Here is a 26977-nt window from a genome sequence, read left to right as displayed (position 1 = left end):
TTAACCCCTTAATACCTGAATTAATTTCCAATTATATAAAAAAAAATATTATTTGTGTTTTTGGCTGTCATACAGATTCTAAATTAAGTGGAGATTGTTAATTTCAATATAGCATATACAATAGATATAAAATGTAGGTATGAGGCAAATTAGCGACATTAGGCATAATGGGGCATAAATGTAATTTACGAAATTTTCCAGTCTCTGGTATGTAGATATTATATTGATGCTGCTTTTGCTTGAAATTGAATAAAAACATATGTTCCTGTACAATCATTTCTGTTCCATCATCACAGTAATACAGCTCAATACCTCAAAATAACTTTGCTGCACAGTTCCAAGGGGCTAGTATGTATTCTCCACTCCGACCACTAGATGGCGGCAGAGTACTACCAATACCTTCATGGTATGTGTAGTATTTGCACCATCAGGCATTAGTGGGAGAAAAAGACTGGAATTCGCGACATTCGTCAACAAGGAACATCAGTTCACAAAGCAATGGCGTCACAGTGAGTTGACACTTGTGTGCAACATAGAAATTCAATGTCTGGCTGATTAGCATCAATTTTAAGCATAAAAATTAGTAAAGTATGTCATTTATGGATTTAAAAGTAAACGACAACAACTCACAGACATCATTCGGTGTAAGTACTGGTTCTCAGGCGATCGATACACCTCCTGTAAGACACACAAACAGACAACACAACTTCCTGTGAAGACGACAGGTGTGGCAACAGGAGGTCAGAGGCAAGTCCGAGGTCAGAAGTCCAGCGACTTACAAAGAAGGTATTTCCACGACAATCCATTCCGTCGCCGATATAATCCCTCTGGCAGGTGCAGTTCTTCTGGCCATCGCCCAAGTACTGACAACGAGCATATCTGCTGCAGCCACCGTTATTCTGCACACACACACACACACACAAACCCACAAATGCTGTTACAGGACACAAATTAAAACACCTGCAAACCACAATCTGCATCTACCACCAGTTGGTTTTCTTTATTTCTATCATATCTTTATGAATTGATCCATTTCTCTGACTGTGTGGAACCCCCACCAGTACCTTGTGTCTGTTGCATTTGCCTATGCTAACAGCCAGATCTTTCCAAAGAAGTCATTCAGACCTTCCAGATTTGTCTCCATAAAACAAGACAAAAACATAATAGATGAAGAAACAGATGATATGTAGACGTACAGTTCTACAGGGGTTGGCAGGATAACAAAACCTGCCTGATCCTTGAGAGCCCGGTCGACAGTTGCAGGCCGTCTGGAAAAGAAAAAGCAAAACAGTCGATGAAACAGTCAGAAAAACCTCATCCATCAGGTCTACAGTAAGCTGTCTACATTTTAAAATGCAGCTCTGATGCAAAATCAACTGGCATCCAGAGATATCCAGGCGGATCATTCTCTTTCTTTCCAGCCTCTTTTGGGCATTCACATTAAAAACATCTGGTACGGAGTGGGACGGACGGCAGAGCTGAATCATTCCATGCTCAGGACGTTGTCTGACAAAACAAACCTGAATACAGGTTAGTGACAGCAGCTGTGATGTATCATCGGTTATCAACGTTGAAGATGTTCACAGAGAAAAATAGAGACGACAAAAAGTTACCATCTTAACTTCCCTGCCACAGATTGAGCTGTGACTAGGCAGCTGAAGACACAGATCCAGTTCTTCCACCCTCCACCAGTGATCTCCTGCTCTCTGTAGCTGTATTGTGTTATTGTGTTGTGTTACACCCACGGTGTAAGGAGAGGTTCCGCAGGTCCTTCATCCCGGCTGCAGTCAGGCTCTACAACACCAGCACCACCTGATAATGTTGTAGTCCCTGTCTATTATCTCTATCTCCACTCAACCTCTCACCATAGCTGTATTTGTATTTTTATTTTTCTTATTTATTTTTTATTTTTTTACTCAGATCACTACTATGCACAATAATATTCAACACTTTACATCTATATTTGTATCATGGTCACTTATAATGGTTACATTGCAATATTTATATTTTCCTTTATACTATCTTGTAGTATTATTTATATTATGGTCACTTACTTTTAATTATTTTTTCTGTATCATGGTCACTACTGTTGCAATATTACTTATAATACTTTTGTTTTCATTACAATAACACTTACATCACTCCACTTTCTCCCCAGTACCTGCTTTTGCACAGTGTCTGTTTTGCAGGTTGTTTTTGTTTTCTGTATATTTTTACTCTCATTATGTGTAGTTTAGTAGTGTATATATTTTGATCTTTCTTTTTTATTGTTGCTTCGGCACTGTTATTTAAATTCTGTTTTTCTCTTTTTGCTGTAACAAGTGAATTTCCCCGTTGTGTGGATAAATAAAGAAATCTAATCTAATCTAATCTAATGAGGTCACATTAACCATATAGATGTTCTCATTTATGTATTTCTCTCCTTCTGTCGTCAGTGGAATGAGTAGGAAACAGTGAGATGTTAACCAGAATTCCCAAGCTGCTGTGGAGCAGTTATAAAATCGTATAAATGCAAAATCTCTAACAAGATCATAAATATAACACATAAAGTGGTTAATACCAACAGCTGTGTCAGAGAAAGTCCTTCTTAATTGAACTGCTGCACAGCCAACGACCCTAAAGCGGGAAGAAGACATCATTGTTTTGGAAAACAATGTTTTCCCGGTTTATAGTGTATAACACCAAAAACTAAAAGTCACTCTGGGGGCACACACCGCTGCCAAGGACAATCTCCCCCTGTCAAAGCAGTGTTCAGGAGGTGTTGCCTAGAAAGTGTCAGTCCGCTGTATTCTGATTTGCCGTGCCACCATTTCATTTGGAAGAAATACAAATTTGTACACTCAGAATTAGGGATGGGAATCGAAAACCGGTTCTTGTTTAGAACCGGTTCCCAGTGAACCAATTCCTTGGAATCGTTAGCGAAATTCTTTAACGATTCTGCTAACGGTTCCCTGTGCCGTTGCGCATGCGCGAACTTTTTCATTCAGACGGCAGCAAACATGTCATGGCGGCAACCCGGAGTAGCTCCCCGGCTTCTGCGGCTTCGCTCGGCAGTAGCTCGCCGGCTACTGCGGCTTCGCTCGGCAGTAACGTCGCAGTAGCTCGGCGGCTACTGCAGCTTCGCTCGGCGGTAACGTCGCAGTCCCTGCAACAACAACAGCTCCCTGAGTCCATGGCCCAGAGAGTGCATCAAGAGGTTCAGCTGTATAGAAGTCTGCCCTCCATCCCCACTACGAATAACGCCACCCTTTGGTGGTGGGACCAGAGACACACTTTACCCCGCTGTCAGGTCTAGCTGAGTCCTATCTGTGTGTTCAGGCATCCTCCACCCCATCTGAGAGAGTGTTCTCCACGGCTGGAGACAAAATTAGTCCTGAGAGATCCCGTATCCTTCCGGAGAAAGCAGACATGCTTATTTTTCTGCACAAGAATTGTTGATTTTGTTGATTACAATTGCTGGTGCAGACTTGATGGTATTTGCCACTGCTAGTTTAATTTTTGGCAGCTCAGTTTTCATATACCCTTTTTAAAAAAGGAAGGAGCATTGTAGTTTCTAGTAACATGTTTAAATTAAACAGAGTAAGTTTTATTTAAGTTATATAAGTTTTATTTTATCGTAATTTCTACAGAAGAATGTCAGGTTTATCTTTAGTTCAAGAGGAATACGTGAATGTTTTTGGTTATTTAAAAAATGTAAATGTTTATGTATACATACTGTATATGGTGTGCATCATTATAGAAAATTATATAAAAGAAAATTAATGTAAATGAACCCGTTTGTGCTCTTTCCCCCCCCCCCTTGCCCAAAAATAATCGATAAGAGAATCGATAAGGAATCGAATCGATTAGCAAGAATCGATAAGGAATCGGAATCGTTAAAATCTTATCAATACTCATCCCTACTCAGAATAACAAGAGATCTCAAAGGTCGTGTTTTGCTCCATTGCTGCATTGTAAAGCTGTGTCTGTATTTAACACTTGTTCACTTTCCATAAAGTTGTTACTGTCCATGCAGATAGTCAGACCTCATAGTTTCAGCTGCAGTTGTGTATTGGCATGCACTACAGTTCTGTCTCTGCACTAGGAAGGAATATATACAGTCGATTTTGCATAATAGAAGAAGAAGAAGAAGAAGAAGAAGACGAAGAAGAAGAAGAAGAAGGAGAAGAAGAAGAAGAGGAAGAAGAAGAAACCTTCAGATGCTATTTGATCTTAACTGCCGCCTCCGGAAACTGAGGAGGAAATTAAACCATGAAATCCAGGTTGACCCAGCGTTGGGTCGTATCTCACACTGTGCACCACGGGAAACTCAGATTTAATTAGAGGACAGTGATATCTTACAATGTTGGGACCTGTTCTGATGCAGTCTGCTAACTTGTGGCAGCCTCCATTGTTCACCAGACAGCCGTCCAGCTCTGTGAACACAAAATATTTATTTGTGAAGTACACAACTTGTGAATCAGAAAGCTTTGGAGTTGTTGGAAGGTGTATTTGATTCTTTTTTTCATAGAGCTAGAGCTGCGCTTTCCCCCCACTCTGTGCTGGACACACACTGTAGACATGAGCAGGAGTATAACTACCCGGGAGGGTTCATAGACCTTAATCTGAACTGGGCTCAGACACTGATGAGGGTCCGACCCGCCTTGGGATCAATAATCTATTTCTGATTCTGATTCTGATGTTATCTTCTCTCAATCAAAGAAGAAAGAGAAAGAGAGGATTCCCAAACATCTCAGAGCTTTTTCCCACAAAATAGATCATCTTGAGGAACATTCAAGGGCAGGAATTTGATAGTTGATATTTCGAGACTTTGTCAGCTCTTGATAAGAGGTCTGGAGCTTTAGGTTGGGGCTGTGAGATCAGGGGTCAGGGGTCAGGAGTCAGGACTACGAACCCAGGCAGACGACTCCGTCTCCAGTGTACGTCTCTTTGCAGGTACAGGTCCTCAATCCTGCCGAGACTTTCACACAGACTGCAAACTCTGAGCATCCACCGTTAGACCTGCTGCACAGATCCAGCTCTGAGAGACAGAGAGAGAAAAGTATTTCAGATTTAATACATGCACAGGGCACGTACATGTTTGTGTGTGTGTTTGTTTTTACCTTTGCAGTAGGTCCCGTTGCCTTCGTATCCAGCCACACACAGACAAGCAGCAGCTGCTCCCTGAGGCCCTGTGATGCAACTACAGCAGAACACAAACATGATTAGGGACTTAGGTGGCGATACGATATGTATTGCGATTTCTGTAAGTATTGCGATTCGATATTACGATTTCCTGGGATTTCTTTTGGTTATTTTTTTTTTTAAATACTGGACCATGGAAAAATGTTGAATCATTCCTTCAAATACAACACAGTCAAATTCATTTTGAGCTTTACAAGTTTTATTTCAAATATTAACATTAACTTAATGACTGCCGGGCAGCCAATAGAGAAAATAAATAAGATGTGCCTTATTATTGTATAGCCCCTGTCAACTGCACACAAACTGACAGATTAAGAAATGTATGCCACTTAGGCTACTTTTAAACAATAAATAAAAGGTAAATTAAATAGAATGAATAAAAGTTTACTTAAAATATAAACTTTGAAATAAACAAAAAGTAGGCTATTGTTGTTTGAGTGTAGGCGATGCAATGCTAGTGCTTGGGTATGTTTAGATTCTTGTGCAAAAACAAGAGCTGGTCAACATGCTCTGGGGTGATGTTGCTCCCCCCATATATCCCCCCGGTATAAACCAATAAATATGTTTTTGAAAAATAAAAAATTAATTTAAAAAAAAAAAAAATCGATTTGGGAGGCAGCATGGCGATTTTAAATCGTCATTCACAAGAATCGCGATTTGTAACAGAATCGATTTTTTCCCCATCCCTAAACATGATGTCACATTCCTACTGAAGCAGCCACAGACGATTCCTGTTGTCTGTGATCATTGTGCTGCGTCATGTAATAAGTCTGGTGATGTTCACTTCAGTGATGTGAAGCCTGACCAGCGCTGTGAGGTGGATTTAGCCTGTTCCTCTGTCCCATAGAGAATCACTGGGACACACTGCTGCCCACTGTTGGGTTTCTCCAGGTTAGCGTTCCGTCCTATCTACTATGTAAAGTGCCCTCAGATAATTTATGTTGTGATTTAGAGCTATACACATTAAATGGAATTGAATCACCATTAACACACACTGTTGTTCATTTTGACAATGAACTGTCTATAAAGATCAATGACTCGTCTCCCCTCCTGGACGTCTTGTTGTGTTGTATCGTTTTAGGAGACATGCGGAGACCATTAAAAAGAGGAAAACGAGCTATGTAGTGAATGATTAACAGACAACCAGGTAGGGTTGCATTTTGGGTAAACTTATAGCCCTGGTGGTTGATCCAAATTACACAAACACATGACACACAACTCAGCCATGGTCACAACAGGAAGACTTACTTGGCATTCTCGTCACACACACCTCCACATGCGTCGTCCTTAATCTCTGAGACACACACACACACACACACACACACAATGATTTCAGGTGACAACAAGGAAGAGAAAAACACTCAGTGAGGTGTGTGTGTGTGTGTGTGTGTGTGTGTGTGTGTGTGTGTGTGTGTGTGTGTGTGTGTGTGTCTTACCTACAGAGCAGGACGATCCTTTCCAACCTTTATAACACAAACACCTGCCGCTTCCTGCTTGACCGTCCTCACACTTCCCATGGTCACACACACACTCTGCAACAGATACACACACACACACGCACACACACACACACACACACACACACACACACACACACACACACACACATTAAACAATGGTGTATGATACATATATTCTGTTGTGTAATCTCAGATTTCTTAAAGTTATCAGTCGTCCTCATAGATGTGTAAGCTTTGCTGGTCTGTGAGAATTGTACGTTGTTGTGCTGCTTTAGATTGTTTCTCCAGTTGGTTTTGTGCGTTTCTTCATGTAAGAGTAGCAGGGTTGTTAGAATTGTAAGGTTTTTAGGAGGAGGACTGTTAAAACAACAACTATCGTGGTAGTCCAGTCTAGGTGTAAACATTTTGCAGGGCGAGCTGGAGGTGAGTTGGCTGGTTTGTGACCGTTCCCGGCCGCCGCAAATCAGGTCTCAAATCCTCCCGTTCATCCTCTAGTGTGCAGCGGCTCCTAGACTCCATCAGTAAGCCTGCATTTCATTACCTCAGTTTTGCAGAGAAGAGACATGCACAGACCTTTTTTGCTAAATATCACTATTTGCATATTTTTTGCCCTCAGGCAGCCGAGCTGTATTTGAGGTTTTATTCTCTCTGTCTTCATTAAGTCACTTGATTATTGGACTTTAAGTCTGAGATCAAATACCTACAGTTTGTATGGCTTTATTATCCACTAACAGATATCTGAGAGAAACAGATGATTTGGATTTTTCAGTCCAACGAGTACCAGATAAATCTCAAAAAGTCTACTTTTGTGTGTGTGGTCAGTTTAACTAAGTAACGGCCCCTTGTGGCAGAAACACATCACTGCAGACAAAGCTTCAGGGCCTCTCTCTGTGTTGAGGAGTGTTTCTGTCAGGATGAGTGTCCTCACTGGAGGAGCAGTTGACTCCGAATCTTCCTGGTTCACAGTCCTCGCATGCGGTGCCATGGAAACCCTCGTAGCAACTGCACTCCCCGTTGCCAAGGACACCGTCCTTACACTGCCCGTTATTGGAGCACCAGCTGCCGACGTCCCCAGGGCATTTGAAGCACTCGTGACCAAAGAAGCCGGGGCAACAGGTGTGATCCTGCAGGACAGACCAATAGTGTTATCAGGATTTGTTTTGTTTTTATGCCTATTAAGTGTCTATTATGCAAATGTTTATTATGCCTTCACCTCATGGCAAAAAACAGGAAACCATCATTGAATTGCAAAATAAAAGAGTTCTCTATATCCAAACTGATCTATAGAATTGAAGTAGTAGCTATAAGTAGCAGCAGCAGTAGTTGTAGAAGTAGTTGATATATCAGCAAACCATGGGAAACCTAATGCTGGATAAACCAATGATATTTCACAGCCTGGCACCAGCTTCCTCCTGGAGCCAATCGGCTTCCTCAGCCTCACTAGCATGTTAGCAACATAGGTTTGTAAGCTCTGCAGGTTTGTTAGAGAAACAACTGAACTACACCAACGGAGCGGCACTGCTGGTCTGTGCATGAGCAAGAAATTAGAAACCAGCACTCTAACGGGACTTTTTTCAATATACAACGTGAACAACTGCATTAAATCATACTTCATGCACGGCATAGAATTTTGGCTATTAGCAGTAACAGTAATAATACAATTTGCAGACCAAGGTGGTATGAAGACATTTGATGACACAGCCTTGCGTCCACTTCCTCCGGAGACTAAAACGCTTCCTGAATTGACAGTTCGACTGCATGTCTGCAGGAAACTTTTCTTGGATCTGAAGTAAAAAGCGTAAAAAAAACACAACAGATACACACAGTGAGAGCTGTAGAATAAGAAAGGTGCCTACAGAGATCAAATACACAACATGCACACTTCAACACTGTGCGATCAAATCAAACTGAATCTTTTCAAATGTCCCTTTGTGAATGCCACAGTGTTTTTGTTAATATAACTCTAAGGTCATTTTTTGTAAGGTAGATCCTCTATCTTTTTTTTATTATGCTACTTGGGTTTTCATCTTATTGTGTCCACACTCTTTACACTGACACCGTTCTTACTGGTTCGTAGCCGTAGTTGCATCGAGGTGCTCCTTTGCAGTCGGTACACCTCCCCTGCACACAAGGAGAGAGAGAGAGAGAGAGAGAGAGAGAGAGAGAGAGAGAGAGAGAGAGAGAGAGAGAGAGAGAGAGGGAGTGGTTTGAGTTGAAGCAAAAAAACAATACAGCTTGATGGACTTTAAGGGGAACTCCTTCAAAATTGGGTGGTATTACACTGTGTTCGTTTATATTGCTCATTGCTTTTCTCTTTGAAGCATCAAGTGTCAATAAATGCTTCAGTTTGAGCCATTTGTGCTTCATCTGATTCATTATCCACTGTCACCGGCCCTGATGCATTACACAAATAATCAGGTTAATCCATTCAATCATGTCTAGACACTAACATGTCCTTCTATTGGCTCTTTGGTCCATCTATCTGCTGGTTGTCTGTTTGTCAGTCCATTCATGTGTCCATCTATGTCTCCTACATTATTCCTTCATAGAACCATCCCTCCCTCCCTTCTTCCTTACATCCTGTCGCAGGTAGACCTCTCTGCTGCACCTGTTGCGGCGGACTTTGAGGACCTGCGGGAGGACGATGAGGACGGCGTTGTACGTCTCAAAGAAGGTTCCTTCAATAGGAACGTTGTTCACAACTGTCTGGAGGATGAGAAACAAATCAGACTCTTTGCTCCGCCTGGCGGGTCGAGATTCACACGCACACACATCAGGTTTGACTTTCACAAATGAGCTAAAATCTGGAAATATTTATATTATTGTTTTATATCAATATAAAAGATGAATGGTGAATGAAGCTACCTGGTTGTTGTGGTTTAAGTGGAACTGGACCTGGTAGTCGCTGCCCAACCAGGTGCTCTTGAGCAAGCCGTCAGACAGCTGGTGAGGGTAGAGCAGGCTCCTGGAGATCACATGGTACTTGAACACATCCCGGTCCTGGACAGATGCAAAACATGCACAGACAAAAAGGAAGGGGTCACAAACAGATTCTGGTTTATTGACTTGTTATTGATTTGTGTTATTGATCCAGTTTTGTTTGTTGGGCCGTGTCGCAGCGGTTTCCCCTGTTGGGAAAAAACTGGCCAATCCCAGCATTTCATGAGTTAAGGATGACGTCCTCTTCGTGTGGCAGAGCCGGAAAAATTAAATTTTTGAAATGAGAATGAGATGTTTTGTTTTTGCAAATGCTTCTGCGTTGACGAAAAAAAGATGTTGATGGGAAAAGTCACTGTTGATTGGTTAAAGCAAAAATAACCCCCATCAACCCAGCATCACCTGATCTGGTTTTATTTATTTTAATGAGGAGTTTTTGAACTGGCTCATATGATCTGGACCTACCAGGACCGAGGAGTTAGTCTCGCTGAGGTGTCGCCTGATGGCGTCGTCTGTGGGCATCAAGATGGTGTTAACTAACTTATTTAAGCTCTCTGATAAGTTGTACATCTGTGAAAACACACACAAACACACACACACACACACAGTTTTAAAACAAACCAGGTTTTGAATCGACACACAGGTGACTTCACCAACAGACATATCTCACCTGAGCGTACTGTCTGAAGAGAGTGAAGTTGGTGGAGGAGTTCAGGAAGCCCATCAGCGTGGGAGGCTCGGGGGGGTATCCTGACATCGATGGTGCCAGTATCTGATCAGATCCAAATTAAAGGTTACCAAGCAAATAATCAGATTGAATCCATCTAAATAAGAAATACACCTTTTCCACAATTTTAGATCTGGTTCTTGGGTGATAGTTTTGCCGTTAGGAAGCTGACACTCACCTGGTCTATGAGGTGAATGTAGCCATCGGTTGCCAGGAGGTTGCGTGCGATGATGGAGGCGTTTCCAATGTGAATCACCTGGAACAAAAATAAGCCAAACCTCTAAAGTTACGAAGATAGCTGGAGGACATGGTGTTGTAAATTGCATGAATGTTGGTAAGGAGCCAGCTGCATGTCAGACACAGTTATCACATCCTTACGCCGCTGCTGTTGCTGATCTCCCAGGAGGTGAGAGGGTTTAGAGTGGGCAACCGGCTGCCCACCAGCCCCTCCAGATTCTCCATGAGGTAGATTCCTGGCAGGATGTGGGCCCTGCAACCAGGAAGAGTAAAGGAACACAGACTCACAACTAGGGTTGCAAAGGGGCGGAAAGTTTCCGGTAAATTTCCGGAAACTTTCCGGAAACTTTCCACGGGAAGTTAAGCTCGGAAATTTGGGAATTTTGAAAAAATACACAAATTAAACGCTGAGCAATAAAAACATCATTCAAAACTCTATTTTAAAGATGTATGAAACGTTTAGTTTCATCCCTCCACTGTGCATTCTTCCATCACATGCACAGATAACTCCCAGCATCCTTCACTCTACAGCAGGGCTATTGAGGCCTGCTGTAGTGTGCAGGACTAGTCAGGTAAGTTTCAATGATATTACTGGGAAAATATATTAGCATGCTGATTGAGGATTGTTCATCTGTTCATCTAGCCTATTTCCATTCATTTATCCATCAATTGTAAAATATTTTTACAGACTATTCCAATTATTTGGCTAACTATTTATATCTCTGGCATTGCATTAGTGTTTTTTTACAAACTTTTTTCTCATCTTATTCTACAGAACAATGCCACGTGCACTATCTCATGTGTGGAGACATTTCACCCCATCCAATGTAGAAGGAAAGGCTGTGTACATTTGTAAATACTGTGCAAAGACCTATGTTAAGAATGACACAACGATGCAGAAGCATATAGTCAAGTGCCCAAAGTTTCCTCAGGACTCAAATCAGCCTATGACACAACAAAATGTTTATATTTATGTCTGTATATGACAAGGTAAATACAGTTAGTATAAATTACCCACAACATTTCCAGTTTATTCCAGTTAATTCCCGTTAATTCCTGTATATTCCCGTTAATTCCCGTTAATTCCCATGGAAAGTTTTCAACTTTGAATATTCCCGGAATTTTGCAACCCTACTCACAACACAGAACAAGAGGATTCACCCTCAGACCTTCTTCTTCCATCCACCTCACTGTTCCACCTGCCTGTTTAACAACCACGGGATCTCGAGCCTTCAGCCGCTCTACCACCAGACATTCTTAACATTGACTCTCTCTCCATTTTTTAGTCTCATCTAAGAACTCATCTTTTCAAACAGGCATATTTAGTTCGATTCTCTTGCATGTGTCATTCACTGCTCATTTTATTCATGAGATGTTTATGATACACAGTTTTTTTGCTGTTTTGTTTTTATCTCTGTCGTGTAAGTGGACCTCGAGTGCTCTGAAAAGTGGCTATAAATAAAATGCATTATTATTATTATTATTATAAACAGGAATATTATTATATCAAAATATTAGTACGTGAGGTGACTGACCGCAGGAAGTGAGGCAGGTGGTGGCGACTGCTCCAGAAATTGATTTCAGATGAAGTCATGTTACTCATTGCTTTTCCTGACGGAACCAACACTGTCAGGTTCCCAGCGCTTAGCTCCTGAAACACAGCAGGACACATCTAACCACACACACACACACACACACACACACACACACACACACACACAGATACACACACAGACACACATTAAACAATGATGTAGATTTGTTAACCTCGCAGATGTTTTAGCATGACAAGCATGTCAGAATCATAGCTTTGTTAGTAGTGAAGATTTGAGTCTGGTGCCTCCTCACAAATAACTGCCTGTGGAATGTGAACATCTGTGGGTTCAGGTCCATTTCCTGCAAACACACACAGTTATTAAAGTAATGAATGTCATTTTCCCCAGCCAGGGAAGTTATGTTTTCATTGCTGTTTGTCTGTCTGTTAGCAGGATTATGCAAAAACTACTCAGCCTGCATGACTCTGATGTGAATACTCACCTCCAGTAAGGATCCATAGCAGAGGATCCCATCTCCAGCGAAGCCATCAGGACAGGTGCAGGTGCGAGTGCCGTTCTTCACCGCACACTTTGCCTGACATGGTGTAAAAGCAGAGAGGGATCAGGGGGGATTTTCACTCAGAACTAGGGTTGCAAAATTCCAGGAATATTCAAAGTTGGAAACTTTCCATGGGAATTAACGGGAATTAACTGGAATATGTGGGAATTAACAGGAATTAACGGGAATTAACGGAAATTAACGGGAATAAACTGGAAATGTTGTGGGTAATTTATACTAACTGTATTTACCTTGTCATATACAGACATAAATATAAACATTTTGTTGTGTCATAGGCTGATTTGAGCCCTGAGGAAACTTTGGGCACTTGACTATATGCTTCTGCATCGTTGTGTCATTCTTAACATAGGTCTTTGCACAGTATTTGCAAATGTACACAGCCTTTCCTTCTACATTGAATGGGGTGAAATGTCTCCACACATGAGATAGTGCACGTGGCATTGTTCTGTAGAATAAGATGAGAAAAAAGTTTGTAAAAAACCACTAATGCAATGCCAGAGATATAAATAGTTAGCCAAACAATTGCAATCGTCTGTAAAAATATTTTACAATTGATGGATAAATGAATGGAAATAGGCTAGATGAACAGATGAACAATCCTCAATCAGCATGCTACTATATTTTCCCCAGTAATATCATGGAAACTTACCTGACTAGTCCTGCACTCTACAGCAGGCATCAGTAGCCCTGCTGTAGAGTGAAGGATGCTGGGAGTTATCTGTGCATGTGATGGAAGAATGCACAGTGGAGGGTTGAAACTCAACGTGCAGCGTGTGCTGCATTCCACACATCTTTAAAATAGAGTTTTGAATGATGTTTTTATTGCTTAGCGTTTAATTTGCATAGTTGTTTTTTTTTCAAAATTCCCAAAATTCCCAAGCTTAATATTCAGGTGGAAAGTTTCCAGAAAGTTTCCAGAAATTTACCGGAAACTTTCTGCCCCTTTGCAACCCTACTCAGAACAGAAACAAATACTTGACATCAGAATCTTGAGATGAAGCAGAATCACAACCTCTGCAGGAGACATTTGAAGATATTTCACTCAAAAGCAGCAATAGAAACAATCTCCGAGTTAGTTCACAGTTAACTACTGTAACTGAGAACTACCTCCTACAGAAGTGTGACCACAATCTGTGGAAGAGGTAGTTTGCCACGCCTCTTAAATGTGTTTTTTTTATTTTTTACGATGGTTTTAATCATAATCTCAAAAGTATAAAAACACTTCATTCATGCGTTGGACATGGGCTTATAACCCCAACCAGTGTTTCAAACCATTTTGGACCTTAGCTTAAGTAGAGTCAACTGCTGGAGACATCTCTGACATTTTTATATATGGAAAATTCCACATCCTTGAATCAGAGGTGGCTGAAGCCCCGCCCACCTGTTACTGCACTCAATTTCAAATCTATGGTGAAGCTATAAATCTAAACCACCACATCATCCACCATTAAGAGACGCATACAGCCACAGTTTTCTGGACGACCGTGGTCTTTGCCTTCGGAAAAGCTCCGAAGCCGAGAAGCCTCCAGTGCACAAGACGTTTCTGTGCAATAGTTTGTCCTGTGTGTGTTTGTGTGTGTGTGTGTGTGTGTGTGTGTGTGTGTGTGTGTGTGTGTGTGTGTGTGTGTGTGTGTGTGTGTGTGTGTGTGTGTGTGTGTGTGTGTGTGTGTGTGTGTGTCTGTACCACGCCATGGCAGCCTCCGTTTTTCTTGCGACAGGGGTTGATCAGGTCACACACAATCCCGTTGCCCATGTAACCTGTTTTACACACACACTCACTCTGCAGTCACACACACAGAGACACACAAACAAACAAAGTTCTCAACAGTCTTCTAAAGTATATACGGTCACGCAGCTGATTCATAGATTGTTCATACTAGATAGATAATACTACTATCATTAATAATAATCAGAACAAGAATAAGAAGATTTATGAAGAACGGTTTTAAACAAAGTTACAAAGCGAATTACAATGTACATGGTTTAGAAACTTAAATTATGACAGAAAAGTGTTAACTCTAAGTTGTATGAACTGACCTGCCCGGGTCCCAGGTGGTTACAGTCGGCGTCTGAGCTGCAGCCGCCTCGACTCTCCAGCTGACAGTTGTTGGTCTCCACACACACTTTGCCGTCACCCGTCCAGCCCTCGACACACACACACGACATGTTGCCCGGACCCACGTACACACAGTCGGCCTGTAGGGAAGCAGAGAGAGGACATGTTGGAAATGCAGTTTGACAGCTTTGAATCCAAGTCCAAGTTTAGATATAAAAATCACACGAGACAAACTGCCAGTTTGACAATGTTGATTTTTCAATATCTGCTATTTTAAACTGAACAGAGCTGATCCAGGTACAGCAAGCAGATAAACGCTGGGTTTAAAGAATGAAACTCTCCAGGATCAAATAAAAATGTCAGAATGAACACTGAACAGACATGGGACCCCTTCTCTCCAGCTCAGGAGAGGCCGATGATTCATCCCAACAGGGCACGTGAACCTGCTCTACCACCTTTAAGGGGGCTTATTATTTCTAGGTCAAATAGAATAGGTCAGATGAAAATATTGAGAACTCCAGGGAGCTTTAACAAACACTGACACACTTACATTGGTGTCGCAGCCTCCTCGGTTGCTCTTCAGGCAAAGATTGACGGGAGAGCAGGAGTGACCGTCGCCCTCGTATCCGTCCCTACACACACACCTGAGGCAACACACACAGATTCATGGGTTGGTTCTAACTAGGGCTGGGCAACGATTAAAAGTTTTAATCGCGATTAATCGCATGATTTCCCCGATTAATCACGATTAATCGCATTTGTATACGCAAAATCCAATAATGAATTAAAAAGTAGTGTATAGCGCAATTTTATTTTCAATGTTCTGCCATATGAACGAAAGTGCCATAACATTTGTTGTGCAAACACTTTTAACATCAGCATTTAATACAGTAGCAGTTAAATAAAATATTCAGTGTAAATCTCTTAACAATGTTATCAAAGCAAATACAAAATTAAAGGTCAATGCCACTGCCAGGGCATTAATGTTATCCTCTACGTTGTGAAAGATGTATACTCCTCCCTGCGTCTAACGTAGTCTGCCGAAGCCTCGCTCCACTTGCTGTTTCGTTGAATAATTTGCTGATATCAACTGTGTGTTTTGCATTCAGGTGATATTTTAGACTGGAAGTTCTCCGGTGATAAGAAAATTCACCTTGGCAGTGGCTACAAATTACTTTGGTTCTGTCGACTCCGCCGTCTGGAAGGACTTTAAAATGAAAATGGCCATGTAAAAGCTCCGTACCCTTATCCATGGTTGTTTATCCGCCAATTATTTTCTTTTTTCCTGTTCCGCAGCAGTTAGCAACAGACTTTCACAAAATAAAAGCCCGACTTTCACAATAAAACAATAAATAATCAAACCTGAGTTAATGCGAGATAAAATAATTAATCGAGTTAACTCATCACTTGAGTTAACTCGATTAAAACGAGTTAACTTGCCCAGCCCTAGTTCTAACACAATCAGGTTCAGGTAACAACAGGAGAAACCTCCGACAATACATTTAGCTGAGGCTTTTATCCAAAGTGACTTCTGATTGCTGCATTCAACATCTAAGAGGGGCCAGTCGGGGGTTCAGCATCTTGCCCAAGGACACTTCGGTATAACTCTAACCCTGTGATGCACATACATGGTTTGCAGGCCTGTGTGTGTACAGAAGGCGTGGATGTGACAGTGCTCCTGCAGCCCGTCAGAGTTACAGGGCGTGGCCGTCTTGTCACAGCGGTCCCCAGAGTATCCTTCAGAACAAGATCCTCTCCGACAAACCCCCCCACTGCCTGGACGGTTATCACACAGGCCGTGGACACAGCGACACTCTGAAGACACACACACACACACACAACGGCAGAACCATTTAACGCCAGTCAAAATACGTCATTTAAAAATGAAGTGGACAAATTTAAACACGACTAAATAATACTGAGAGCAAAACACAGAACAATATCTCATAGAAAATTATTAATGAGTTAAATGAATGTTACATTTCTTAAAATGGAGCAGCTACTCATGACAGACAATCGTCATCTGAGGAATAATTGTAATTCCATTGTTGATTTCCTTAGGTTTCCTTTAGCGCCACCATGAGGTTGACTTTTGTGGTTTTATTCGAAATGTCTCAAGAACTATTGGATGCATTTATGTGTCCATGAGAAAAAAATTTAAATAACTTTCTTTTCCTCTTGCTCCATTCAAGGAAAATTCCCAGTGAGCGAGTGCGAATGTTGATGACGTTTCTAACACGTGACAGATGCAGAAGCTGAAATGAACAAAGAGAAGATCATATCTCAGGAGGAAAAAGAGCTGCTCTACACAGAGAAGACGCCAGTGAAGATGTGACCTTGGAATCCCTTTATGCTCGAGAGCGTTTGGTGATAACGACCCACGTGGGAGCCTCCTGCTGCTCTACTCTGGCTCCTGCAAATGTCCCAATGCTCCGGACATTATCAGGAGTTTGTGTCTGAAAACAGCTTTAGTGGATCATACAGCAATCTGATCCCAAAAAGCTACGAGTAAACACATCCGAGAGGCAGTCGAAGCATCTCTGGAGGTGTTGAGACGATGTACAGATGGTGAGGTGACATGTCTAAATGTATCTCTCACTCCAAGTTGCACATGTTACCTTTACTCCTCCTGCACAGCAGCCTGTGAATAATATCTACCGACTGTGTGATTTCTCATCCTGTGTCCTCCGTGCTAAGAGCAGCTAAAATCAGGTTAAATGACCCGGTGCTCTCCGTCTCATTAAAGCAACTGGGGGAAATGACTGCAGCCATTTCTACTCGTTCAATCGCAGACCAGGAGCACTGAAGCATCGATTTGTTCCCTGATCGCTTCGGCCTCTGAAGACCTGAGTGGCTGAGTATCGATCTGTGGACCATGAGTCAGAGGCCGTGAAGACGAGGAGACTCTCCGGTGTTTACCTTCGTCACAGTTCTCTCCGTGCTTGGACGGATCCGAGCAGATGTGGCAGGCGAGCCCCTTGAAATTTGACAGACACAGGCACGAGCCGTTGCCATGGATACCGTCAAAGCACTGCATGTTGTGAAATAAATAAACAAATAAATGTAAGTGAAGCATTAACACTTGAGAGACGAGACTCCTGTGACCCAGTTGTTTGCTTGTTGCTCACCGCTCCTTTGTCGTAGCAGGGATTCTGGAATCCTCCAATACAGGGTTTACAGTCTGGACCAAAGAAACCTTTACAACACTCCGTTACCTGTTACACACACACACACACACACAAACACACACAGACACACAATGTTCAGTAAGAATAAAGCTCCTGATGCAGGTGTTGGTGTTTCCTCTCTCACCTGTTTGGTGGTGTTGCAGTACTTAGCGCAGCCGGAACTCTGATGGTTTGCCAGAGGAGACGCGAAGTATAAACAACCGATCTGATGTTTGTCCTGGAGAGACAGAATCAAATCTTTATGTGCATGAAAGACAAGGAAATTAGGCAAAGTAAAATGTTTTAATATACAATGTGAACCACTTCATGCTCGGAATGGTGTCCACCGAAAGAATAGACGCAATATTCTGTACATAATAGACTGAAAACAAGAGGTAATCAATTCTCATTGTTATCAATCAATCAAATTTGATTTGTATAGCCCATATTCACAAATCACAATTTGTCTCATAGGGCTTTAACATGGTGTGACATCCTCTGTCCTTAAACCTCAGCAAGAGTCAGGAAAAACTACTAAAAACCCTTTTAACCGGGTTTAAAAATACAGAGGTTATATGTTCAAATACTCTCAAAGTTGATCCTAACATGTAAAATATAATGTTTAATAAATGCACATCTCTGAGTAGCTGAGTTTTGTGCAGAGTACAGAGTAGGACGAGCGTTAAAAATGTTTTATGTTTATGACGCCAAGTGTAATCTGTGCTTTCACAGGTATAAATAGCAAATGACATCACTGTGACTCCATGGAACACTCAGACCTTTAACTCAAACCATTAATACCAGAAGTCACATCGTTCCCATGAGCACGAGCTTTCACCTTTTTCATGAACTACCAAACCCGCTGCATAAATCTATAAATATATATACATTAGATCTCAGGGGGGAATTGAACAGAATAGAAATGATGTTGCAGTAACAATGACGTATTTTACCATCTCAGTGCTGCCAGCTGGACATTCTGTCTCATAGAGGTAACTGCAGTGAACACACTCACCCTGAAAAACACACAATCACACACACATTAATAACACTTTCACAATCTGTCCTTTTAACACCAGCATGAGCTTTGAAGACTTCACACATCTGGTCGATGCTGAAAGGATTTTGACGTAGTTACACAATCCTTGATAGATGTGCACACTTCATCATCACCTGCTTTCACTGTTCCAGAATATGAAGCACAGACTTTGACCTTTCCTGTTCACCAGTGTTGACCCCGAGGCGCCACTAGCTGTGAGCTCATGCAGTCCTATTTATAAGTGTTTTTAAATAAAAACATGTAGTTGAGATCTTGATTTATAGCAAAAAAACTGCTTTGGAGAATAGCCGTGTTTTAATTTATTATTTAATCGATGAATCCGCCACTTTGTGCAATGGAAACAGATTCTGTGAATAATTGTTGCCTTGAGTGGCATTTAAATGTCACTTATTTAAATGTCACTTATTTCTGCTCTGGGAGACAAAATACCAGGAGTGTGTGGACCAATGAGGATTCTGCAAATGAATCAACGAAACAAATGTTGTTAAAACATGCTGCATATGTAACGGGGTAAATATGTTGATTGTTAAAATCCTGTTCAACTTGGAACTGCAGTCATTGTTTTTTGTGTATTTCTTTTATTTTGCCGTGTTTATTTTATTTTGAAGGGCCACAACAGGAACTTCCGGGGATTAGTGGGGATTAGCGGGAGAAAACCTCTTTTTTCCCTCAGATGCAGTTTCCACTACACCGAGTAAGTTGTGTCCCTTCTGTCTGTCAGTGTTTTAGTTGATTATGGTTTATTTAGTGTTTAATAATATGCATTTTTTGTAACTTTTCTTTTATAGATGATTGTGTTCCATTTGTGATTACAGGTATGTTTGTTTATAGTAGTTTAAGGCAAATCTATACGATCACGTGTCAGAGAGATGCAGTTTCCACTACACCGAATGATTGTGTTCCATTTGTGATTACAGAGAATAAAGTTTAATTGTTCTACCAAGCCTGAGTCATGAGAGATGAGTGAAAAGAGCAGCAGTACAAACACAGACCGTCACACATAGTTGGAGGCTTCATCTCGACAAGCCCTCTTCTTCTGCAGTGGTAAAATGGCCTTCGTCTGTTGGGTTAGCACCACCTACTGGTTATCTTGATGACATTACTTAGAGCCCTCGGGCTTCTCACCACGGTGATCTTGTAATCGATGACGTCACAGCGGTGAGGCAGGATGGGGAGGATGGAGGGCGGGTACAGCAGCCCGTCAATCATATGGATGACCCCGTTGGACGCCACGATGTTGGTGGTCACCAGTCGGACGCCCTTCTCCCCCAGCAGGATCTCACCCTGCAGGAGAAAGCAGGAGGGTCAGCCAGTGCTAATGGAAACTGCGAAATGTTTCCTGTGAATTAATCATGACAATTAACTGAGGAACAAATCGGAGACACTTACAGCTTCGGACACAAAAATGGTGACGATCTGATTGGCCATCGTCAGAATCTTAGGAAGGGAGAACAACTCGTCGACTGTCAGCTACAGAGAGAAAAAAGGATCAAATAGAACTTTTAGGGTTTAAAAAAAACAACAACATGCTGTTAACGTCATTATTCTTAGAGCCACAATCCTGAGTGGATTTAAAACTGTAACGTTTCTCCTGAAGGTGGCAGAAGAGTAGAGGTAAAGAGTTTGTTCAGTGATATGTTCACGACCTTTTCTTAGGACTCTTAGGATCCCTCTGTAAAATCTATCACTGGGCTTCTGCAGGTTTAAGCGAGTTAAAATTAAGACCTTTTAAGACCAAAATGCATGGAATTAAAGACCTTTGTGAATTATGACACATATGAACGAATTACTTTGCACTTCCCCAAGATAAGGTGAAGTAGCGGAGTAGAGTACGACGGTTGAAACTCCAGGTCATCTCTCAAACTGCAGGAGGAGAGTTTCCCCACAGCCGAGCTGAGTGTGCTGAGATAAACTCTGACCGGGGTGTTAGTTAGACTCAGTTTCACGTCAGTCTGGATCCACTCTTATTACAGCGTGCTAAAATTAGTGTGGCTGACAAAGAACTACAAAACACACAGACATAAAAAATGATCTTTCTCCTAAGAAAATACAAACTAAGTAGCCTTCTGTCCCTGATCTGCATTAATTGTGTGTATATTTGTAAACTTCCTCTGAAACCTTATTAGGAGCCAAAAAAGGCAAAATGGAGCAAACTTTTTCCCAAGAGCTACATTCTCACAGCCTCCTCCATCGTCTGCGCTGCCCTCTAGTGGATGTATTGCTCAACCACCGTGCCAACGTAAAGGACGCTTGGAAGCGTGTGGGCAGTGATGAGATATCTCGCTGTTAACCATCGTGTTGAGTAGAAAGCAAAAGGCAAAAGGAAAGAAAGACGTAGAAGGAGAAAGAGACGGATTGATGGAGGAAGAGTTGGGTACGGGGGGTCGGGGGGGTCTTACCGCAGCCTTGGAGTAAACGTGGTGTCTGAGGAGTTCCTGAAGTTTGGGTTTGGCCTTAAAAGAAAGAACAGAATTAAACATTGGCTGTTTTTTTCACAGAATTAAACATTGGCTGTTTTTACATAGAACATTGACATTAGGTTTTTACAGTACTGAGCCGTTGTTAATACTAAACCAAGTATTTGGAAACAGCTTTTAAAGATTTACATCTTCAGCAGGAACTGACAAGGTTTCAGATTTAGAAAAACAATGAGAAAAATTAAATATCAGCAGGCTCCTCCCTTTAATCCACCTGGATGATATTATCTCTAACCACAAATAGATAGAAACTGAAGAATGATTGAGACGTGACTCTCTCGTTGTGTCCTCACATCGTTCAGCATGTAGAGGATGCTGCCGTCTCGAGCTCGATCCACCGCCGCGTTGGTGGGAACAAACACCGTCAGGGGTCCGGGACCCCGCAGAGGGGGGGGCGACCCGCAGTTCTACAAACACACAAACATGTCACTTCTGATTAGAACCACGGATTTAGCACAGATTCCTGTTTAGTGCCAGTTCCCTAGTAGTTACTGTTGCTATGGCGATCAACCTGCCCATTGTCACACATGTGCAGTTTGTAATAAGAAGCTTTATCATCCAAAATGTTTACTAGCCGATGATTTCAGCTTTTAATGTCTAGCAAACACATGTTTAGTCAGCAGAAACGGTTTCTTGAATACATCTCCAGCTTATTTGTTTAAGACAAGAATATTAACACGTCCTGTATATGCACATGATGGAGAGCAAACAGTGATGTATGTGATGTGAAGCATGATGACAGGAGGTGGTAACTCCTCCCACAAGTCTCTGTCTGTCTGGGGCTCACATGTCTCGAGAACTGTTCGTCTTATTGGCTTCGCACTTGGGACGTGTAACATCTCACATAAGAGTAGATACATTTAATGTTGAATCGTTTTGTTACTGTTTTTCTTTCTTCTGAATTGTAATAGAGCAGAAGAAGCAGGAGATAGAATTACTGAAAACTGCTTTTGACCAATAAAGTTCGATTTCCTCTCATGTTGAGACAGAACACTCACATCAACCAGAGAGAGCCAGCGGTTGTATTTTCCATCCGTAGTCAGAATCTCTCCGATCGTCTTATCAGCAAACTGGACAGAAGGAAAAAGAGGAAAGAATTCAAATCCCTATTCACACCGACCAGGGGTCAGAAACGAGGTTCCACCGTTGAGTCAGATTATTCCCATGGATGATAAATAGTCATGCAATGGAACCATATTGATTTGTATTACTTTTGAGCACCAATAAACAAAAAGGTTTCATTAAACATGGGAATGACAGTTTAACTGAAGCGTTTAGTTGGAACTGTAAGTCTGAATACAATAATTATCAGTCCTGTGTAGATGTTGTAATTTGTGTCATCACAGAGTTTTCCATATTTGGTGAAATGAACTCTTGAACTCACCTGTTCGTCACGAGGCGACCGATCAGACTGAGGGACTGTGATTGGCCGGTCGATGATGTGGATGATCCCATTGGCTGCTGGCAGGTCTTCCTGGAGGACGGTGTATGGTCTGCTGGGGTCTTCCATCAGGATGAACCTCTGCAACAACAAGGGCACAGAAAGAGAGGCCACAAGAGTCACAGTCAGTGTGTCCATCTCAAATAACCTGGTTAACACAATAATCTCATTTATTTGACATTGTGGGAAGTTTCAGCTGATTTCTTCCGAAAGATTTGTCCTCAGCGTTTAACAAATATGAGCAAAAAAATTGATGACAGGACAAGACGATTAAGAATTCCACAGACAGACGACACCTTCACTGGACGGACTTCTTCAGAAAAGCATTAAAAGGCCACTGAAAGCTGCTTATTCCATTAAGGGCTGAATGGATGAACAGATGAATTTCTACAGCAGAGCCACATCTTCACAAACCCAAAGTAAAACAGGAAATGTTGTCCAAGGCACAGGCCTCTGTCATTTGAGGGAAATGCAGCCGCCTCACATTATAATCAGCAAATGTCCGAGACCATGTCTGTATTTTTGACTATTGACCAGTTATATAAACTCCAAATCATATCTTTACTACAGATACTGCCCTCCACCAACCAGTGGGGGTTTCAGTCCCTCTAGGTTTTACTGACATATTGCATTCACAATAACATCAGGTCACTGTGACCTTCAATCACTGGAATCTAATCTAAATGAATCCGTGAGTCTAAGTGAAGATTTTCATCAAATTTAAATAGATTATCTGGAGGAGTTTTTTTTTTTGTGAAGTCCCAGTGATCTTTGAACACTATCAGGTTCTCCTTGAGTCCCAGTGAATGTTTGATGCAGATGTCATGTGACTCCACACAGATGTTCCTGATATATCATATTCACAAGAACAAAGGGCTCACCGTGACCTTTGACCAACAAAATATAATCAGTTCATCTCTACGAACTCATTAAAGAGAATGTTGGAACCATATTTGAAGAAGTTTCCTGAAGGAATTCTTGAGCTATTGTGTCCACAACAATAGTATAGATGCAAAGACGGATAACCTTAAAGCATAATGCCTCCCACCACTGGCTGTTGCTGGTCCGGGAGTCATAAATATAAATATGAGGAAATGGAAATTCATGCAGTAATGTATATATATAGTCCACGCTCCACATTTTGGTTAAACTGTTATTGACTCAGTACTCCTGCATTAGGTTCAGATCAGTAAGGAATATTGAATAATTATGATTAGTTTAAATGAAATAGAGGAAATACATATGGGTGTCCCTATGACCTCGTAGAAATCCTCTCCTTGACATGTAATAACTTGGTGCCATAAGCATGAGGAGTTTGAAGAAATGCCTGAACAAAGCTCCACCCACTCTAACTCAACTGAGACAAACAGGAAGCAACACCTACTATTCCGTCTTCCTGAGGAGACACACACACACACACACACACACAGAGAAATAAACACAATAAGAAAAACCTCTACACAAAAACAACCACATCCACTGAGAGGACAACGGCTGGAGGAAACACTGGAAACACTGGAATACTTGAATACTGGAATACCTGAACTTCAACACGCTGCGGACTGAGCCACGAGTCAAAGTGAAAGTAAATCTTCCTGGACTGACACACCTCGCCGTCCGTTTGCTGGGCTTTTAGTTTTACTGAGAGACAAAATGTCTTCCAAATCAGACGAGAATTTCTCTTGTTCCATCTGCCATGATATCTACAAAGATCCTGTTTTCCTGTCATGCACCCACAGCTTCTGTAAAGCCTGTGTGCAGAGATGGTGGAGGGGGAAACAGACTCTTCTGTGCCCGTGCTGTAAGAGAAAATCACCAACGAGTGATCCACCTCGAAACTTGGCTTTGAAGAACCTGTGTGAGGCGTTCGTTAAGGAGAGAGATGGCAGAGGTTCAGTAAAGTCTGAGGTTCTCTGCAGTCTGCACGCTGAGAAGCTCAGACTCTTCTGTCTGGATCACAAGGAGGCCGTGTGTCTCGTCTGCAGAGATTCAAAGAAACACACCGGCCACACATTCAGACCCATCGATGAGGCTGCACAGGATCACAGAGAGGAGCTGCAGAAACATCTGAAGCCTCTGCAGGAGAAACTGAAGCAGCTGGAACAAGTGAAAGAAAACTGGGACCAAACAGCACAGCACATCCAGGTCCAGGCCCGACACACAGAGAAGCAGATACAGGAGCAGTTTGAGAAGCTTCGCCAGTTTCTAAAGGAGGAAGAGGAGGCCAGGATCACTGCTCTGAGGGAGGAAGAGGAGCAGAAGAGTCAGATGATGAAGGAGAAGATTGAGGCTCTGAGCAAAGACATAGCAGCTCTGTCTCACACAGTCAGAGATACAGAGAAGGAGCTGAGAGCTGAGGACGCCTCATTCCTGTTCAACTACAAGGCTGCAGTGGAACGAGTCCAGCAGCGCCCCCTGCAGGAGGATCCACAGCTGCTCTCAGGAGCTCTGATAGACGAGGTCAAACACCTGGGCAACCTGACCTTCAACATCTGGAACAAGATGAAGGAGATGGTCTCCTACAGTCCTGTGGTTCTGGATCCCAACACCGCCGACCCCGAGCTCGTTGTGTCTGACGATCTGACCAGTGTGAGATCTGGAGCTCGGCGTCAGCTTCCGAAAAACACGGAGAGGACCAAGTTCTCCTGCTCCGTCCTCGGCTGTCAAGGGTTTGACTCAGGGACTCACAGCTGGGACGTTGGCGTCGGAGACAACAAGGACTGGGAGCTGGGCGTGCTGGGAGAGCACGGCCAGAAGAGCGAAGGCCTGAAGGCCGGACTGTGGAGAATTATGTTCTCCAACACGAAGCTGACAGCGTTCTCCACCTCAGGCTCAGAGCAGGACCTGTCTCTGGAGAAGAAGCTCCAGAGGATCAGGGTTCGTCTGGACTTTGACGAAGGAGAACTGTCTTTCTATGATCTCGACTCCAACACACACATACACACATTCACACACACTTTCACCGACACTGTGTTTCCATACATTTACACAGAGAGTCGTCTCCCAGTGAAGATTTTACCAGTGAAGGTGTCTGTGAGCGTGGAACAGACCAGTTAGAGATCAGGATGACAGAGTAAGACAATATCTACCGAGATAGGAAAATTCTCAAAATTCTTTTCATTTGCCAAGATATCATTTATATTATTATCTTTGGTCATTTTAAAATATTGTGGGTAATGCTAAATTTACAAGATTGATACGTCAATATTATGAATAATCTCTGTTCTGTCAAATTAAATTACATATTTAGAAGTTTAGAAGAAGAAATCGCTTCTTCTGAATCAGCCGCAGCAAGTTGAAGAGAAAAGCTGAACTGTAGATTAATCAAAAAGACTTAGAAATCCAAATGAAGCAGGAAACTTTTGAAATATTATGAATTCTAAACAGAGTTTGGTGGATTTGTAACATAGATATATATATATAAAGACTAGATGTCTCGTTCGACGGAGCTGTACGTCCGCACATGGCGGCCATCTTGCCAAAGGCAGCCGGCTCACCCATAACATTGTGTTGCTGTAGTACTTACTTTTTAAATAACCATAACTTGCTCAATTTTCAACCGATTTTATACCATACCATATCTACATCTCTGACGTTTATAACAAACCAAGCCGTTTAAAAATCGGTTGAAAATTGAGCAAGTTATGGTTATTTACCACTACCAACACAATGTTATGGGTGAGCGAGCTGCCCCCTAGCAAGATGGCCGCCATGTGCGGACTTTCGACTCCGTTGGCCGGCAACACAGACGAGATATCTAGTCTTTATATATATCTATGGATTTGTAACAGCTCTTCTGGTTCAGGGAAGCCGGGGATTATGGGTAATGTCCACAGCTGAGTTGTGTTACAGTTCAGTGAGTGGGACGTCACAGTCAGAGCCCAACAGAGTTAATCTCCACGCGTGCCTGCAGAGGGCGCTGTTGCTCAGTGAAAGCTACATAGTGTTGCTTTAAAAAACGGGATACAGGTTTACTGAGCTCAGATGCTAATAAAAACAATTAAAAAACATCATTAGCATTAGCAAAGCAGTGTTGAACGTCTTCAGCTGCAGCGTCTCATCTCCGGATAAAATATCCGACGTGCTCGTGGTCGCTCGTCGTATCAGCTGAAGCCG

The 26977-nt window shown here is 42.2% G+C and overlaps 2 protein-coding genes across 2 annotated transcripts in view; one reads left to right on the top strand and one right to left on the bottom strand.

The window, feature by feature from the left end:
* Positions 1-26977, bottom strand: part of stab1 (stabilin 1) — a 55529-nt gene that overhangs the window by 16735 nt on the left and 11817 nt on the right. The window contains exons 13-46 of the mRNA XM_061070599.1: positions 22805-22942; positions 22419-22490; positions 21714-21827; positions 21343-21396; positions 20333-20413; positions 20069-20227; positions 18837-18899; positions 18029-18121; positions 17845-17931; positions 17636-17747; positions 16345-16531; positions 15267-15360; positions 14698-14856; positions 14345-14440; positions 12583-12675; positions 12394-12441; positions 12081-12217; positions 10687-10798; positions 10487-10564; positions 10252-10353; positions 10047-10151; positions 9510-9644; positions 9222-9350; positions 8712-8765; positions 8315-8428; positions 7573-7768; positions 6621-6716; positions 6433-6478; positions 5103-5182; positions 4895-5020; positions 4342-4415; positions 1197-1268; positions 780-899; positions 631-678 (exon numbers count right to left, since the gene is read on the bottom strand). Of these exons, the coding sequence (XP_060926582.1) occupies positions 631-678; positions 780-899; positions 1197-1268; positions 4342-4415; positions 4895-5020; positions 5103-5182; positions 6433-6478; positions 6621-6716; positions 7573-7768; positions 8315-8428; positions 8712-8765; positions 9222-9350; positions 9510-9644; positions 10047-10151; positions 10252-10353; positions 10487-10564; positions 10687-10798; positions 12081-12217; positions 12394-12441; positions 12583-12675; positions 14345-14440; positions 14698-14856; positions 15267-15360; positions 16345-16531; positions 17636-17747; positions 17845-17931; positions 18029-18121; positions 18837-18899; positions 20069-20227; positions 20333-20413; positions 21343-21396; positions 21714-21827; positions 22419-22490; positions 22805-22942 (3474 nt within the window). The remainder of the gene's footprint in view (positions 1-630; positions 679-779; positions 900-1196; positions 1269-4341; positions 4416-4894; positions 5021-5102; positions 5183-6432; positions 6479-6620; positions 6717-7572; positions 7769-8314; positions 8429-8711; positions 8766-9221; positions 9351-9509; positions 9645-10046; positions 10152-10251; positions 10354-10486; positions 10565-10686; positions 10799-12080; positions 12218-12393; positions 12442-12582; positions 12676-14344; positions 14441-14697; positions 14857-15266; positions 15361-16344; positions 16532-17635; positions 17748-17844; positions 17932-18028; positions 18122-18836; positions 18900-20068; positions 20228-20332; positions 20414-21342; positions 21397-21713; positions 21828-22418; positions 22491-22804; positions 22943-26977) is intronic.
* On the top strand, positions 24431-26025 carry LOC133000471 (E3 ubiquitin-protein ligase TRIM35-like). The gene has a single exon (XM_061070417.1). It carries the CDS (start codon positions 24515-24517, stop codon positions 25916-25918), a length of 1404 nt encoding a protein of 467 aa, XP_060926400.1. The 5' UTR covers positions 24431-24514; the 3' UTR covers positions 25919-26025.

Source organism: Limanda limanda, chromosome 4 (assembly GCF_963576545.1).
Source record: "Limanda limanda chromosome 4, fLimLim1.1, whole genome shotgun sequence".
NCBI lineage: Eukaryota > Metazoa > Chordata > Actinopteri > Pleuronectiformes > Pleuronectidae > Limanda > Limanda limanda.
This window is presented reverse-complemented; position numbering and strand designations above follow the sequence as displayed.

What these genes read in the sequence shown, in the direction of transcription:
- LOC133000471 (XM_061070417.1), top strand. Translation starts at nt 24,515, where the DNA reads ATGTCTTCCAAATCAGACGAGAATTTCTCTTGTTCCATCTGCCATGAT.